We start from the raw sequence: 16,957 nt of genomic DNA on the forward strand, positions 1-16,957 counted from the left end.
TGAACTGATTGATTTAATAGGCCTTTAAAAGGATGTATTGAAATGATTGACACAGTAGAGACTCCACATTGTGTGTGTTTGTACTCCAGCGTTTCATTATTACAGTGGTGTGCTGAGGTTTTAAATAAGAGGGCTTTGCAATGTTCAGAGCTATTTTGGTTTAAACAGTGGCTCACTCATGGCAGACGCTGTGTCTGGAGAGAAAAGGGCCTGGAGACACACTGCCTTGGCTCCTCCCTCCAGTCTGATAACCAATCTGGCAATAACCTATCCTTTCTGACACACCCTGTGATTTAAAACCATTGTAGGAGCAACATAAGCTTGCACACACATCTTGGGTTTATGTGTTTTATGAGGACTCACTCATCATAGAAATAATGATTTTTATACTTTACAAACTGTATATTATATCTCCTAACCATAACCTTACCCCTAAACACAACCTTCACTGAACACTTTCTGCATTTTTACAGAGAAAAAAACAAAAAACTTATGATTTATAAACTGTTTTCCTCAAGGGGACTGAAATGTTGTCCCTGCAAAAAAAATTAAAAATAAGGTTTTACTATCCTTGTGGGGACATTTGGTCCACATGGAGAATACCTTGACACCACACACCCACACACATATTCAATAGACTTCTATTGATTCTATACAAAGCTAGCTATAAATACTATAACCTGACTTTAACCCACACCCTAACCCTAACTAAAAACATTCTGTATTTTTACAAATGTGACAAATGTGTACCTAGATTTGAGCTAAATCAAACAATACCTCCCAAGACCTGCTTTTGGAGACATTCTATTTTGTAAAAACAGTATTACAAACAAAAAAAAAAAATGTTATTCCCACATATGTTAATGTCTGCAGCTACTCATATGCAGGATCCAAAATTAAAACTCGCCAAGTAGTGATTAGTCTATAAATTGGCTATGGCATTTAATGCAATGTAATTATTACATTTTAAAATACATATAGGCTACTATACTATACTAACCAGATGATCAATAAAATGTGTATAGAATATGCAGTGCAATACATGATTTAAATCTGACCCCCATTTTTGTTTTTATATGGGTTAATGGTGTAGGCATATCAAAGAGAAACAAATGGTCCATTAAAGAAAAGTATGTACTTTTTTCTAAGTAGAAAATTTACCTTTACAAATTTAATAAATTTACCTGTAAAATGTCTCATCATTTGGTAGTTCAATCAAATACTGAGTCAAGAAAAAAAAATTCCTTCATCCATCACACTGGAAATGGAAGGTCAAGTCAAGTGCACTCGACTGAGGCAGCAAGTGAATATGCATACCTTCCTCCTACTATACTCAAGTGTGTGAAAAAGTGTGTCGAATTCACAGTATTCATAAAACGTCTAGACAAAACATACCTTGATCACCTCCTACTTCCAGCGAGATTCTGAAGTGTGCATCCAGTGGACACTTTACTATCCCATGAGGCCTCGACACAAAAGCTGTTGCCATACGTCACATTACAATAACCACATTACAAATACATCCAGATTACATTCATACCACACACATTCATACTATATAGCATATAGTATGAAATATATCATATTTAGCAAATATATAATGTTATATACAATTTTAATGGTTATGATTGCCAAGTAATTGTTTAGTTAAAATAAGTAGGCCTACCTCCTCACAAAGTAGGCCTATGCGATTTCAGACACAGCCACAATAAGCTCTGGAGAAATCACAATTAACAATAATAAAATAATGTCTCTTTTCAAGCTACCACCACATATTTCTCTCTAAGTCTTTATACTCTTGTTAACTTTTAGATTCCTCCTAGCTTGTTATGGTGTTTTTGATATTGTTTTCCATTATAAGCACAATAGTAAGCAGTGCGTTTTCAAACCGAAGGGTGTCGCGCTTCTCTCCAGCCGCACGTCTTCAGCGGGCTCCTCTGGGCCACCGTACACACACACTATTGCAGGAAAACGCTTTCCAGTTGCGAATGAGAAGAACGTAATATATCCATAGACTAGCCCACAAAAACGTTTTAATTCAGCTGCTTTAACCGTGTGTGATCATGACAGAGTACTCACACGTAAAGTCCTCCAAACTCGTCCTAAGAGGATTAAACGATAAAAAGTAAGGCTTTCTTTTTGTATTGCGTTCCACCAAAGTTGTATCATTTCTCATTAATGTTTACAGTTACGTTAATTAACTTACTGTTCTAATTGATGCAAGTTAAGCAGCTGTGTATGCCAAGAGTTATGTTAATATCAGATTTTTTTACGCTAGCGTTAATATTAAATGGCCTGCACCTTCCATATTGTGCAGAAAGAAGAAAAAGAACAAGGACAAGAAGAGAAAACGAGATGATGATGAAGATAAGATGGATATCGTTGGTATATATTGTCACTTTGCCCATGGAGTTATAAAATATATCATTCATAATCATAGATAAATAGATTTATTGACTAGCGCAAGATTTGTTTTTGTAAATGCTGTAAGATCTGCATAATAGCTATATTGTTGTTGGTACTGCCTATTATTCATGACATTAAGTGTGTGTATTTCTGAATGTGTCTCATCAGGAGGCTGGTGGTCAGTGAAGAGTTTTGGTGAGATCACAGGAACAGTGGCCATTGAGATGCACAAAAACTCCTACATTCATGCAATGGACACTGGACTCTTCACTGTAGGAGCTCCACATAAAGGTGCTGATTTTATTTGCCTCACTAAACTCCTGAAATTTGTGGCTGCAAGGCAGCTCAGTTTATGTTGTTAACACAAATTTCACAAATTAACATTCAAAATCAGTTAAAAACATGTATACATCACATTTCTAACTCTTAAGAGTGCTCACTTCAGTGTTTTAAACTCATGTTTCCTTAAGTTATAGGCTAGTTGTGCAAGTTAGTAGTGAGTTTAAGTTACAAAGAATGTCCACGGTAAAAAAAATCTGTATCTGGAGGCCTTTTATGGCATCAGAAACACCTTTGATAAACATGTATATGTATTCTTTCCTCTACAAAGTAACTGTACTGTATTTTAATGTACTAATTGTTTTGATGTAATGCAGTGACGTTAGCCAATCATAGGTGGCTGTTTACTGGTGAGCCTTAAAGGAGACGCAGCATTAAAATGGAGCATTTCAGACAAAGGGTCAAAATTAGGAAAGATTTTAGTTGTTGAGAATATATGATTATGAAAAATAACTATTGCTAACATTATAAGTGGACCTCAAGGAACATATTTAAATAATTTAAAAAAAAGAATGTAAAAATTGTTACTTAAGCAGAGTTAAAGAAGTACAAAAAATATTGCCTGTGTAGGATGGCCTTAGAATATTGAATTTCACAGTAGTGGGCCTTGAAGTTACAAAGGTTGTGGGCGGCCCATGATCAAGTGCATTTATATAGTGGTGAGATTTAAAATGATTTGAAAACTAGACTCTTAATTGGAAATATAATGTTTTATTTTAAAGGCCCATGTTTTAAAATGCATTTTACAATCTCCCTTTGCAGTATTTTCAGCCAACAGGCAAATCTTTCTCTGCAATTATACTGCATTGTATTTTTTTCAGCCATGCAGCTTTTATATTGCCTTTTAAATTGAAAAGGTCCCTCTAATAGTGCGGAACAAATAAGTCTCTCAAAAGTAGAGATGGCTAGGTGTTGGTGTTTTTCTTTTGCTGTCAGTGTGGGATTTAAAACCTGAATAATGTTATGGATCGTCAGTCGCTATTACCGCAGCCGTTCATGCAAAGCACAGAGCAATTTCATAGTCCAGTCACCAGAAGGAGTTGTTTACGATTGTTTTTCTTTCCAGCCTTATTTTCTGCTTCGCACTGACCGCTGGTTGTAAGGATCGGCTTCTGTATCACTCTGGGAGCACCATAAAATTTGTGCACGCTCTCTAAAATCAATTTAATTTAGCGGTTGAGACCTGAAATTACTAAATGAATGACTGAAACCGCTATTGACACCACTTCATGACCAATGCATCTGTATGCTTATCACTCCAGGGAAAAACATGGGCACACACACTGCTCTGTAACTCTTTGAGCGTATCACTTGAATGCTCTTGCAGAATTCAGTATCTTAAAATATTCACGAGTTCATCATGTCTACAGCAGATAGAATAGAATATCAGCGTTCAGGTTTACTCTTCCTTTTGTTCAGTCATTCATGGTTGAAGAACAAACTACTGTTAAAATACTGCAAGGCTCAGCAGTATGAGTTATCGCCAAGTAGTTTAGCTGCAAAACTTTTTTTTGTGCTCTGTATTTTATATTATTATAGCAGAATTTCCCATCGTTGTTTCATGTCCTTAAAAATGTTCAGCTGTGAAAATTATCATGACATGGAAATTATTCAGTTATAAATGTGTGGCAGCTCTGACAGCTCTTCTGAATAGAAATGGCAGTCACAGATTCGTCTCTTGTAATAGTGCAATTGTATGCAGTGAATACAGTCTACTATTAAGCATTTGACGTCAAGTAAGATTTATTTAAGAATTACATACTGAGATATATTAATGCTCTTATTCAGCAAGGATGTATTTAAGTTAATCAAAAAATACATTAAAGACAATATTTTACAGTAATTTACAGTAAATACATTTGTAAAAGATTATTTATTTACAAAAGATTCCTATTTTAAATAAATGCTATAGTTTTTAATTATAATAATTATAGTTAATTTAATTAAACTTTAATTCAGCTTTGCCATCACAGGAATAAATTACATTTTCACAAAATTACTCTTTTAACTGAAATTATCAAAAAACTAGCCTTTTTGAGCATAGGAGTTGACTTTAAATAAAATAAAATAAAGTTTTTTTTATGGTAGTGTATACAAGTTTAAAAATACTTATGTTTTATGTTTGCAGATGATGAAGGCCCAGATCCTCCAGAACAGTTTACTGCCATTAGACTCTCAGACTCCAGGTAAAGATCATAACCAAAGTTGTAAATGAATTGAAATATTTCATAACTAATGAAGTTAAATTGATCATGTAACTAATTTTTCTTATCCCTTTCGCTGGTGGGTAGGATAGCACTAAAGTCAGGCTACGGGAAGTATTTTGGTATAAACTCAGACGGTGTTGTGGTTGGTCGATCAGATGCCATCGGCTCCAGGGAGCAGTGGGAACCAGTGTTTCAGGATGTGAGTGAATCTGCCAATCAAATCAATTCACCAGTCACAATGAAAATACTTCATTTTGTATAGGAAATGTGAATAACTCTGGTACATTTGGCCGAAAGTTTTGAATTCAGTTTCTACCATTTCTTCTACTTGTTTCCTGTAGGGTAAAATGGCCTTGCTTGCTGCAAACAGTTGTTTCATCTCGTACAGTGAGAGTGGGGACATAGTGGCCAAAAACAAGACAGCTGGAGAGGAGGAGATAATCAAGGTGAATCTCTCTAAACTCGCAGTCCACACCAAGATGAATTGCTTAAGGGGGAAGATTTTTGTTGTTGTTGTTGTCTGAAGGACAGAATGATTCACAGCTATTTTAGACATCATTATATGTAATCCTAAAGCTCACCAACGTTTTGAGAAATAATTCAGTGATTCAGATTTGGCCACTGCAGTGCATACATTGTATTTTATCTGAACACAAGACTTGCTGTCAAATTACAGTTACAAATTAGAACTATTTTCTGGAATGAAGACTATAGACATTATTTTTCATGCTTATCTGTCCTCCACAGATCCGTTCATGCACAGAAAGAGAGGTGAAGAGAAAAGACGATATAGCAGATGAAGACAGGGGTGATGTCAAGAACTGTGAGGTCAACTATGTGTGAGTGCTTGCAGTAAAATACCGAAGCTGTGCCGTTTATTGAGCATTCAGCGAAGTAAATGTTTATGTGAATGTTTGCAATTTACATACAGGAAGAAGTTCCAGAGTTTCCAGGATCGGAAGCTGAGGGTGAATGAGGAAGACAGCAGTTTGCTGAAAACAGCCAGAACAGATGGAAAATTCCATGAGGCACTGCTAGACAGGTAAGACCTCTGACTTCAGGAGGAAAACCTCAAACTGTGCTCATACTGAATAATAAATGACTGTAGCCTAATTAACTAATCACCCTTAGATGGATGAAAAGGTGTTAGATTATGTAGATATGCTCTATTGGGTGATTTATCATACAAGGTGGTGTATGAAACTTTGTGAATATGCAAATATTTCAACATTTACAGTGTGAGACCGAAGCTGCTTTGTAACAATGTGTATCATGAAAAGCGCTATACAAATAAACATGTATTTAATTATCATGTTTATTAGAAATCATAATTTTTTTCTTTTTTTAGGAGAGCCAAGATGAAGGCTGACAGATACTGCAAGTGAATCCAGAAGTGCTTTTTTTTTCTTCTTCATCGATTAAATTTTACATTGGCATGGAATCACTGCCTTTTTTTTAATATAATAAACCTAGTCACTTTTCACAAGAAAATGTTTTGTTGTTGTTGTTTTTAGATATCTAATAACAATATAACTTATAGGCTAAGTAATCTGTTAAATGACAGTCATTTCTTTAATATTGGATTGTAAATTTGATGAACTCCCCATATTAAATGGATTGTAAAACTCAAATCTCAGTTGTTTAATCAGTTTCGTTATTATAAGCCAATTTTCATGGTACATACAAAGAAAAGAATGAATAACTTGTGGAAAAATGTGGTTGTCCTTAATGTTTCTGACTGAATTCATTTAGTGTTGATGTGGTGTGATTTTTGTAGGATTTGATATTTAAATGAAAATATTGTTAATGTTAAGCCACATTTAAAGACCTAATGGATATTTAATAATGTACATTAATTATTGCAGTTGATAACTCTGAATATTGATTGTGAAATGATTATTGTAGTCTTAAAATAGTTAAATGTAACGTCTTAGTTAAACAGACTTTTTTGTAACTAATTTTCAAAATGTATAAGCACTCCAAGATTACATTTAAACAAGCGTGCATATTTGGGCACTTTGTGTAGTTTGTGTACTTAATAGCTCTTGAATAGTGACAGTATTAAAACTGCTCAGTCATTGGAGAGCTGTTTAACCTTCATCTCAGCTCTACTAAACTATATGCTTGTTGTTGCACTTCCTTCTACAGCCGATAGATGGCGCAATACATTCGCCTATTTGTTTAACAGTGGATTTTACCGATCCTGCTTGTATCGATAGAGATAAAACGGCGTTGTTATTCTGCGGTTATTATTTCTCCTTACAAGGCTTTAAAAAAAAATAGGTGATGTAGGACCGACTTATGCTACAGCTTATTCAAATAAAACAGGGACAAACCCAAAGACAGAATGTGAAGTCATCTTTTATTTAGTAACTCATTGTTTAGGAAACTCCCCCAGTGTCTCGAACCGTCACGAGAATCATCGGCACTTCCGCGTTCACAGACTCTTCTGAGGAGCACTGCACTCGTCTCATCATGATCGCCAAATTATACTTTTGCTGTTTTATTCTCTCTTTTATGTTTATGTGTTCGTCTTCGCAATATGTACCACCGGTAAGTGACAAACTAAAGTTGTCATTGATATTTATGAAAACAAATGGTTGTTTACGGCAATCCTCATATCGACTCATATCATATAATTTAGAATAATAGCAGGGCTTAGTTTGTCTGCAAGGGCTTTTTGGGTTTATACGCCATTACTATGTTTTGCAACCTTAATTAGCGGTGCTGTTAGCATAAAGAAAATTTGCGAAGTAAACACCACAACTTCAGTTTATGTTCATATTTCAGTACACAGAAGAGTGCAGGAGTGGCATGTATCCTCCAAACGGCCCAACGTGAGTATGACAGCTGAAATTATGGATTATACAACCTGTAAAAACTGCTGTCAGAGACCAAAATTTAAATCAGTGCAAGCATACAATTACATGTACAACAGGTGTATATGAAAATACAAACGGTAACACGGATATATACAATTAATTTTAAACATTTCCAAAAGTTTTTATTTTGACAGCTTGTTGTCTTTGATGTCAATAATAAAAAAATGTATACTTTAGTTTTAAAGAAGTGAAACAAAGTCACGAGTTTTGTTACAACAGGGTGGATATGTATCCTTGTTATGCAAACACAAAATATGAAACATCAATATAACAATTATATTACAACTTAACCTGATTTTCTCTTAATATGAACGATTTCAAATGTAATTACGAGTTTGTAATTCTCATTGAAGAGAGAATAAGAAAATCTGTATAATCTCTGTATCTTTTAGATTTAAAGGCGATGTGGCTTGGTATACTGTTAATCTGGATTTACCACCAAGCAAAAGATGGACAGATATCATTACAGACAAAAAGAATGATGTGAGTTCATACATCACTGTTTCAGTGCTCTATCTATGAATGCACTTAACAGCAACATGTACAGTTTTTGGCATGTCACTTGATTATTAGTTGCCTTCGATTTGAGATCTTATCTCTTTTAATTGATGTGTTGGTGAACTTTGTTGTGAACTTTAAACCAAAATTGAACTGAAAACCTTGAAGCCTACAGTACAAACCTAAAACCAGATGATCTGAGACGGGCTGATGTGTTCCCATTGCTCAAGAGCTCATGTGCTTTGCCTTTAGATGGTGAGCATGATTCAGGCTATCAGAGATCTAGCAGATGCATTTGTTCCAAGTGGAAAGCTTATTGATCTAGTAGACAAGGACTTGGTGAGTTATTAAGGAATCTCATCTGTCTAACATATCACTTTGTATGATGTTTAATCATGATTGACTTAAAGGGATAGTTCACCCAAAAATGAAAATTTGATGTTTATCTGCTTACCCCCAGGGCATCCAAGATGTAGGTGACTTTGTTTCTTCAGTAGAACACAAACAAAGATTTTTAACTCAAACCGTTGCAGTCTGTCAGTCATATAATGGCAGTCTATGGGCTCCACGGCTTTGAGAGTCAAAAAAACATACACAGACAAAACCAAATTAAACCCTGCAGCTCGTGACGATACATTGAGGTCTTAAGACACGAAACGATCGGTCTGTGCAAGAAACTGAACAGTATTTATATCATTTTTTACCTCTGATCCACCGCAATGTCTGAGCGCGTTCACAACATCCGGCAGTGACGCGTGTACGTGATCTGGCATAGTAGACATAGATATATATAAGTAGATGCCTCATTAGTGACTGTTTCTATGGGCCGCGATACGTTCCAAAATGGGGGCCGCGTCAACGTATCTGGAGCGGTCGAATAGGGTATCTATACATATCTATGATAGTAGACGCATGTGCGGAAGCGATCTGTCGCGCGTATACGTCACTCATTATTTACACAGTACAGAGAGATTGCGGACGTGTTCACTAGCACTGCAAAGATTTAAAGATATTTAGAAGTACAGGTCATCACAATGGAAGACGATTTTGATATATCATCAGACAACGTGGAAATTTCTGCCCAACCGTATTTATTTGACGTCACGCGCCGGATACGCGCTCAGGACAGTTGGACATTGCGGTGGATCAGAGGTAAAATATGATATAAATACTGTTCAGTTTCTTGCACAGACCGATCGTTTCGTGTCTTAAGACCTCAATGTATCGTCACGAGCCGCAGGGTTTAATTTGGTTTTGTCTGTGTATGTTTTTTTGACTCTCAAAGCCGTGGAGCCCATAGACTGCCATTATATGACTGACAGACTGCAACGGTTTGAGTTAAACATCTTCGTTTGTGTTCTACTGAAGAAACAAAGTCACCTACATCTTGGATGCCCAGGGGGTAAGCAGATAAACATCAAATTTTCATTTTTGGGTGAACTATCCCTTTAAGTAAACAATAATCTTAAACCTGATATCAGACATATACAGTAGCTGTCACTGATCATCGACTACAATAATAATTTGAGAAGTAATAACAGTGTTTGCTAAAAGGACTATAATGTGTTTGTCCCCAGCCCTTGATGGTGGATACCCTGCCTTACCCGTTCAATGAGGAGATCAGAGGAATAGCATCAGTGTCTGGTGTTCCTTTGGGTATGAAATGCATCAAAACCATACTATTATGCCTAACGCTGTTAAATAAAATCTATATTTAAATCACAATTACTTGTTCTCAGGTGAGGTGGTGCTCTTCAATGTATTTTATGAGGTGTTCACCGTATGCACTTCTCTGGTTGCAGAGGATGTCAATGGTGAGTATATCGTCTATAGATAACATTATTTTCATTTTTTTAAATAATATTTAATAATTTGAATCTGTGTTATAAAATATTAAATACACATTATATGACATACAGTACCAGTCAAACGTTTGGATTTGGAAAAAAATATTTTAATTTTTTTAGAAATTAGTACTTTTATTTAGTAAGGATGCATTAAATTGATCAATAGTGACAGTAAAAACTTTTATAATGCTAAAAAAAATTATATTTCAAATAAATGTTGTTCTTTTGAGCTTTCTATTCATCAAAGAATCTTTAAAAAATTAATCACAAAAAAATAAGAAGAAGAAGAAATGCTTCTTAAACACCAAATCAGCATATTAGAATTATTTCTGCAGGATCATGTGACACTGAAGACTGGAGTAACGACTGCTGAAAATTCAGCTTCGCCATCACAGGAACAAATTATATTTTAAAATATATTGAAAGAGAAAACAGTTATTTTGAATTGTAATAATAATTATAAAAACATTTAAAGAGAAAACAGTTCTTTTGAATTGTAATAATAATTATAATTGTAATACTGTAATTTTTAAATAAAGTCAGTCTTGGTGAGCACAAGAGACTTTCAAAATCTTACCAACTCTAAGCTTTTGAATGGTAGTCAAAAAAAAAAAAGTTTGTTTTTATTATAGGCAGTCTCATCCATGCAAGGAACCTGGACTTTGGACTTTTCATGGGGTGAGATTAGTGCATTGTTGTTAACCCACTTCCTCAATTATTGAGAATGTTTTGATTGAATGTTAGAAGATGTCATATTGTTCTGTGGTCTCTTCTGCTTACAGTTGGGATTTGAAGAACAGGTCATGGATCATCACAGAGAAGCTGAAGCCACTGGTTGTCAACATTGACTTCAGACACAACAACCAGACCGTCTTTAAATCCACTAATTTCGCAGGATACGTGGGCATGCTGACCGGTATTCATCCGGTAAGGACAGAGCTCACATCAGTATGAGCGACCTGAGTTCATTAGCTTTGAATCCAGAATGAATTATAAAACATGGTGACAAGATTCACAATGCCCTTTTGTCTCTCACATTGTTTTTAGTTTGACTTCTGCAATTTAACAGGAAAGAGAATTGTGAAAGCATGGATTGTTGGTCAGTAATCACATTGCTTCTGTTTCTCACTGTGTCTCTGTCTTTTGTGTTCTTTGTAGCACTCCTTCACCCTCACTATGAATGAACGATTCAGTCTGGACGGAGGCTACATCGGTAAGCCTTTGCCTGGTATTTGCTGAGTCATATGAGGAATTGGCAAAAATATGTTGAAGCTTTATTTCTTGAGGATTTGCCGGTTTTACAAAGACTTACTTCATTTGGTTAGATCTTATCTTTTTTGTTCGAATGTTTTATTGTGAATTATAGGGATTCTGGAGTGGATCTTGGGGAAGAGAGACGGCATGTGGATGAGGTTTCTGACTCGTTCTGTGCTGGAGAATGCAACTAGGTTGGCTATAGATAAATATATGAATATATATTTTTGCATTATAGTGCTTTATAAATGTATTTGAATGAATTATAATACACAATCTAATGCATTATGCTTTCATAAGTAATTATAACCACGTCTTATAATACTTCACTTTTTTATTAAAGAGTGTAAGGCATTACTCTGCATTTACAATCACTTTATAGTTTAATATAAGCATCAAGTATAGTGTTACTTATATACTACCAGTCAAAAGTTTGGAATAATTATGATTTTTACAAATATTTTTAAAAGGAAACATCTCTTCTGCTCACCAGGGTTGCATTTATTTGATTAAAAAAATACAGGAAAACGCTAATATTGTTAAATATTGTATTACAGGTTCTACAAAAATGTTAAGCAGCAAAAACGGTTTTCAATGCTAAAAATAAGTTATAATAATTCTGCACCAAAATTTGCATATTAGAATGATTTCTGAATGATCACTGAAGACTGAAGTAATGGCTGCTAGAAATTCAGACATCACATGAATAATTTTAAAATATATTAAGATAGAAAAGAATTAAATTGTTATCATTTCACAATGTTACTGTTTTTCAAATAAATGCAAATACAGCAATATTCAAACAAATAATAATTGTCACACTTTATTTTAAGGTCCTATTTTCACTATTAACTAACTATTAAGTACAACTTTTGTCTCAATATACTCCTGATTTGCTGCGTATTAATAGTAAGGGTAGGATTTAGGGATCTAAACTCTGGTAATGCAGAATAAGGGATTAATATGTGCTTTTTAAGTACCAATAAATAGTCAGTTCGCTAGTAATATTCATGCTTGGTAATAGTAATAATTGGTCCTTAAAGTAAAGTATTGTCAAAATCTTAATTATTCCTAACTTTTGACAAGACAGTATATATTAAGCTATTTTTTTTATTTGTATTTTTTTAAACATTAAATATTGAAATATAAAACAAAAGAATCAGATGAATGTTTCTTGGGTTCAGATGATGATTATTTGGATACCGTCGTCTTTTAGCTATGAAAGTGCCAAGGCTCTGTTGTCTGACACTAAGCTGCTGGCTCCAGCTTACTTCATCCTCGGAGGAAATCAGCCGGGTCAAGCCTGCATTATCACCAGATCCAGAACACACAGCATCAATCCACTGGAGTGAGTGAGCGTTGCTTTTCTTTACACATACAGTTAAAAGAGCATGTGTGCGAGTTTGAGGTTGTCAGGATTACAGTTTACACTTTCTATGTATTGTAGGCTGGATGTGAAGAATGGCAGGTGGTATGTGTTGGAGACTAACTATGACCACTGGAAAGAGCCTCTGTTTCTGGATGACCGCAGAACTCCTGCTATGAAATGCATGAATCAGACCACGCAGGCTGTGAGTTTTGACACTGCAAACATAGACCTAAACGGTTATTAAAAATCTAACAACTAGAATTTTTTTTTTTATCCTCTCAGGATATCTCCATAAAGACAGTCTATGATGTCCTGTCCACCAAGCCAGTGTTAAATAAAGTAGGTCCATCATCTTTTACTGTTAGTGTTTTATATTTCATTTTATGGATTGTTTGTTAACACTTCCCTTTATTGTGCTGTACAGTTGACCACATACACTACTCTTATGGAGGTGTCGAAGGGAACACTGGAGTCTTACATCCGTGACTGTCCTAACCCCTGCATGCCATGGTGAGGGACTTCCTCTGGAAAGGCTGCATTGCTGGGACAGACTTCTGTACGTTTAGGCATTTAGGCAAAGAAGAATCTAATTCATATTTTAGCTCCCATTAAAAATCAGTAGTCTTACATGCTAAAAGGTTTGTTATGTCTGCTTTTGTGGGCATAATTGGGTTTAATCAAGCTTAACCTGTCAAACAGGCACAGTAGGGCAGCCTACTTAACACTTGTCTAAAGATGCATGTTATGGAAACAAAAAATAATTGCATGACCGATTGTACAAATTTTTTTCAAATTTTTGTGAATGTGATTGACATTTTTGTATATCATTTTTTTGTAACTACATATTAACATACAGAAATATGCACAGTGGAACAACTTGATAATCAACACTACTGGTGCCTCATAACTTTATTTAACCTCATCAGCGCTGTTAACTAACAAATGCATGAGGGAAAAATTATCAACCGAAAGAAATGAATGTACATAAAGCAATAAACAAATTTGCACAAATAACATCAATAAATCATGGAGATACAATACTTGTGGAAATCAGTCAACAGTTTGCAAAATAAACACTTACCAAAGCAGGTTTTGTGCAAATGGGATAAAGAGAGCAATCACTGCAGGAAGTGGTAAAAATCAATGTTTTATTTTAATAATCTAAACATTGGCGAATTACATGAGATGAAATGGGGTGAGAACCCAAGCATTGGCCAACATGCCTTAAAAAAGCAAAAATTAAAAGCAAGAGAAAACATTTAAAAGAGCAATAAGAAAGGACAGGACAATGTACCAGTGCTAATATGCGATTCTGCTCTATCCATTACACATTTCATTATGTATTCTGGGTCAAGTAAAATAAATTTAAATAGGGATTTTGTTTTGTTTTTTTTCAAAATGTGCTTAAGTTTTGTCCTGAATCAAAAAAAAAAAAAACATCTCTTGTCCTTTATGTATTGCATTGGCAAATAATCATAGCGGTCTGGGAAGGAATCCTAGAAAGAAATGCAAATACAAAAGCCAAACCATGCCAAACATAGGAACACAAAAATGATTTGCATCTCTTAAACCGAAGCATTTGAAGGAGCGTTTACTGAGAGTTCTGGCTGAACAAAGAAACACAGAAAAAGTACTTGCAGGCTTAAAGACAGAGCCCCTTCAAAACATCTCTCCTACATTCTTCATAAAACAATCCAAATAAAACGATTACAAGTGTAGAGAGACTTCTTTAACGTCTCTTGAACTGTTAGATCACACATGCTGACAGGCTAATTCACCAAGACTTAGCTGTTGTTTCCAAGGAATCTTAAGGTATTGAGCTCATTATACAGTAATGTTGCATGAATGATGATTTGCAGTGTAAGATGGATCAAAATACCATTATCATGCACTCTGAGCTCCAATGGTTTCTGGAAAACAGATATGATTTACATTATGAGTGAAACATTTCTTCATCCATCACAGGGATATCTGCTGATAAGCAAATCATAGTAATATCAATATCCAATGCATAAGGTTTGAGTGACATTTAATAGTTACCAGGCTCTTTGAGTGCTTGAGCATTTCCCACCAATCCTGTAATCTCTTCTTTATTTCCATTCAGAATTTCAGCTGTTAAGTTATTATTCTGCTGCTCTTCTGAGATCCTCTTACAAAGCTCTTCCTGTACAAATTACAAGCAAAGGAAATGTTTAAAACCAGCACTCTTTGGAGATGTCTTACACACTTTAGAAAATAGGGACATGTAAAACACGGCTACTACAGTGCAGGTGACTGACATTCAACAAATAAATAGGTTAACTTTTTCCATGAATTTTACTTGTCAAGTTGACTATCGTGCCCCATCCCTATTAGAACGCGATCACTCAAGCTCTCTTACCTCACAAAGAACAGACATTTGAAGAGGAAGATCCTCAACCTTCACAAAATCTTCCTCATCTGATCTCTGGCTGGTATTTCCAGATCCAGCCTCCTTTATTATAAAAAGTCAAACAAAAAAGGAATATAATACATGTTTTAAAACCATTCTAAATGAACAAATAAAAGATGTTTGCTGAGAAGAATGAGACATACATCAGTGTTGATCATGACTGGAGACTCTGTGTCAGGACTGGCTGTATCTGAGCTCTGTGGAGTTTCCTGGGCTGGAGAAACAGTACAGTCCTCCTCCTCCTCCTCCCGTCTTTCATCTCCCGAACCAGTTTTTGCCTCCTCTCTGCCCTCCTCTGGAGGCTGAAACATGTCTTTGGACTCAGATTTAATGTTTATCACTGTTTGAAAAAGGGAGACAAAATACAATGAGTGGAGTGTAAATACCCCAATAAATCTCAATTAATGTTAATGGTATAAGAAGAAATAAAAAGGCATACATTGGCTGCTTTCTGAGTTTTCTATGTCTGATTTGGTTTCCTGGGGGGCTTCGTTTCGTAAGGCAGAGCCCTGAAACAACACGACAGGTTATTATTAGTGTGTTTGTCATTTGTCTGAGCTGAATCAGATTACTGGCTCTCTCGTGTAAATGCCAACACACCTGGCTGTGTTCACTAGTGTTGTCCATGCTGGCTTGTAATGATGTTTGCACCTCAACAGGTCCAGCCTCAAACTCCTCCATCTCCTCCACTTCATTTTCATCTTCTCCACTGCCGTAGTTGCATAGAGCCTGTGTCTCTGCTTTAGACAGACCTAAAGTAAAAAAGACAATACACAAAACAATCAAGTCAAACAGATTCTTATCATAGTCAAATATTATTACAGAACAGTCTCAACCGGTAGGCGATAAGATGGACAACCTCCAGCAAACACTCTAGGTACTGTAGAAAAGTAAGCATACAATGTACCCTAGATGGCGTTTCCATAACGCCAATTTAAAGGAATAACATTATGTAATCACTTAAAATATTAACATTATAGTTCAACATAACATTTTTATAGGGATGCTCCGATCAGGATTTTTGCAGCCGATACTGAGTACCGATTTCTTGTCATGGTGATCGGCCGATACCGATGCCGATTCTGATGCTTCAAGCTTTATATAGACTGTTTCATCGGGCGCACTGGGTAAACCTCAGTTTCTCCCGCTTTAAAGCACCTCTTGCTGGCAGAGAATGAATTAGCATTTTCAGAAAGTCCGTCTGATTTACGCAGCAAACATATTTTGCTTTTCCTATATCCACGGGCGCTGCGGATAATCCGCGGGTCGGGTAATAAAAAATGCATTCTGATTATTTGCGGGTGGGTCGCGGGTGGATTAAATAAATCATAAATGATACAAATATTAACAAAACAATTTTTTAAATACACACGAAATCGTCTGCCTCATGAAAAAAATGTGTGTGTGTTCGTTCGCCTGAAGTTGCAGTGACAGAAACGGTGACATTCCAGATAAAGTCTGAAAGGAGAAAAGCCTGTGTTAATGCTATTGAGTAGGCTAATATGGCCAAAGAAGATACTTTGTTTTATAAATAAATGTTCATTTAAAAGCAGCCCATGATCAGCGTGTTATGTTACCGTTATCCCTTACTGCTCCGACGAGGTTTTGTTCGGTCCTCCATGCTGTGACAACTCACAAAAGTCTATTTTTAGCTAAGCAGCACGGAGAGCCGCTTCAGAAACGTGCCGTGGCTGGCCGGTATAAACACAAGCATTGACTAGAGC

At 35.6% G+C, this 16,957-nt stretch overlaps 3 protein-coding genes across 4 annotated transcripts in view; 2 read left to right on the forward strand and 1 right to left on the reverse strand.

Moving 5' to 3' along the window:
- The first annotated feature begins 1,903 nt into the window (after nucleotides 1–1,903).
- On the forward strand, nucleotides 1,904–6,513 carry LOC107656998 (protein FRG1-like). 2 transcript variants are annotated; one of them, XM_016444972.1, is made up of 9 exons: nucleotides 1,904–2,125; nucleotides 2,279–2,385; nucleotides 2,575–2,697; nucleotides 4,874–4,931; nucleotides 5,037–5,151; nucleotides 5,294–5,398; nucleotides 5,700–5,791; nucleotides 5,884–5,994; nucleotides 6,301–6,513. In XM_016444972.1, exons 1-9 carry the CDS (start codon nucleotides 2,064–2,066, stop codon nucleotides 6,335–6,337), a joined length of 810 nt encoding a protein of 269 aa, XP_016300458.1. In that variant the 5' UTR covers nucleotides 1,904–2,063; the 3' UTR covers nucleotides 6,338–6,513. The 2 variants fall into 2 exon arrangements, with proteins under 2 accessions (XP_016300458.1, XP_016300466.1); XM_016444980.1 differs by having other exon boundaries at nucleotides 2,318–2,385; nucleotides 6,301–6,512.
- A 624-nt stretch (nucleotides 6,514–7,137) lies between these two features.
- asah1b (N-acylsphingosine amidohydrolase (acid ceramidase) 1b) lies at nucleotides 7,138–13,840 on the forward strand. The gene is made up of 14 exons (XM_016444355.1): nucleotides 7,138–7,505; nucleotides 7,743–7,789; nucleotides 8,227–8,317; nucleotides 8,585–8,671; nucleotides 9,910–9,988; nucleotides 10,072–10,146; nucleotides 10,812–10,857; nucleotides 10,962–11,106; nucleotides 11,338–11,392; nucleotides 11,546–11,627; nucleotides 12,650–12,781; nucleotides 12,881–13,004; nucleotides 13,085–13,141; nucleotides 13,227–13,840. Exons 1-14 carry the CDS (start codon nucleotides 7,428–7,430, stop codon nucleotides 13,314–13,316), a joined length of 1,188 nt encoding a protein of 395 aa, XP_016299841.1. The 5' UTR covers nucleotides 7,138–7,427; the 3' UTR covers nucleotides 13,317–13,840.
- Nucleotides 13,649–16,957, reverse strand: part of pcm1 (pericentriolar material 1) — a 43,593-nt gene continuing 40,284 nt past the window's right edge. The window contains exons 34-39 of the mRNA XM_016444364.1: nucleotides 15,834–15,985; nucleotides 15,673–15,742; nucleotides 15,377–15,573; nucleotides 15,183–15,275; nucleotides 14,843–14,966; nucleotides 13,649–14,712 (exon numbers count right to left, since the gene is read on the reverse strand). Coding sequence (XP_016299850.1) covers nucleotides 14,687–14,712; nucleotides 14,843–14,966; nucleotides 15,183–15,275; nucleotides 15,377–15,573; nucleotides 15,673–15,742; nucleotides 15,834–15,985 — 662 coding nt within the window. The 3' untranslated portion in view covers nucleotides 13,649–14,686. The remainder of the gene's footprint in view (nucleotides 14,713–14,842; nucleotides 14,967–15,182; nucleotides 15,276–15,376; nucleotides 15,574–15,672; nucleotides 15,743–15,833; nucleotides 15,986–16,957) is intronic.

Source organism: Sinocyclocheilus anshuiensis, unplaced genomic scaffold, assembly GCF_001515605.1.
Source record: "Sinocyclocheilus anshuiensis isolate Anshui unplaced genomic scaffold, SAMN03320099.WGS_v1.1 scaffold85, whole genome shotgun sequence".
Lineage (NCBI taxonomy): Eukaryota > Metazoa > Chordata > Actinopteri > Cypriniformes > Cyprinidae > Sinocyclocheilus > Sinocyclocheilus anshuiensis.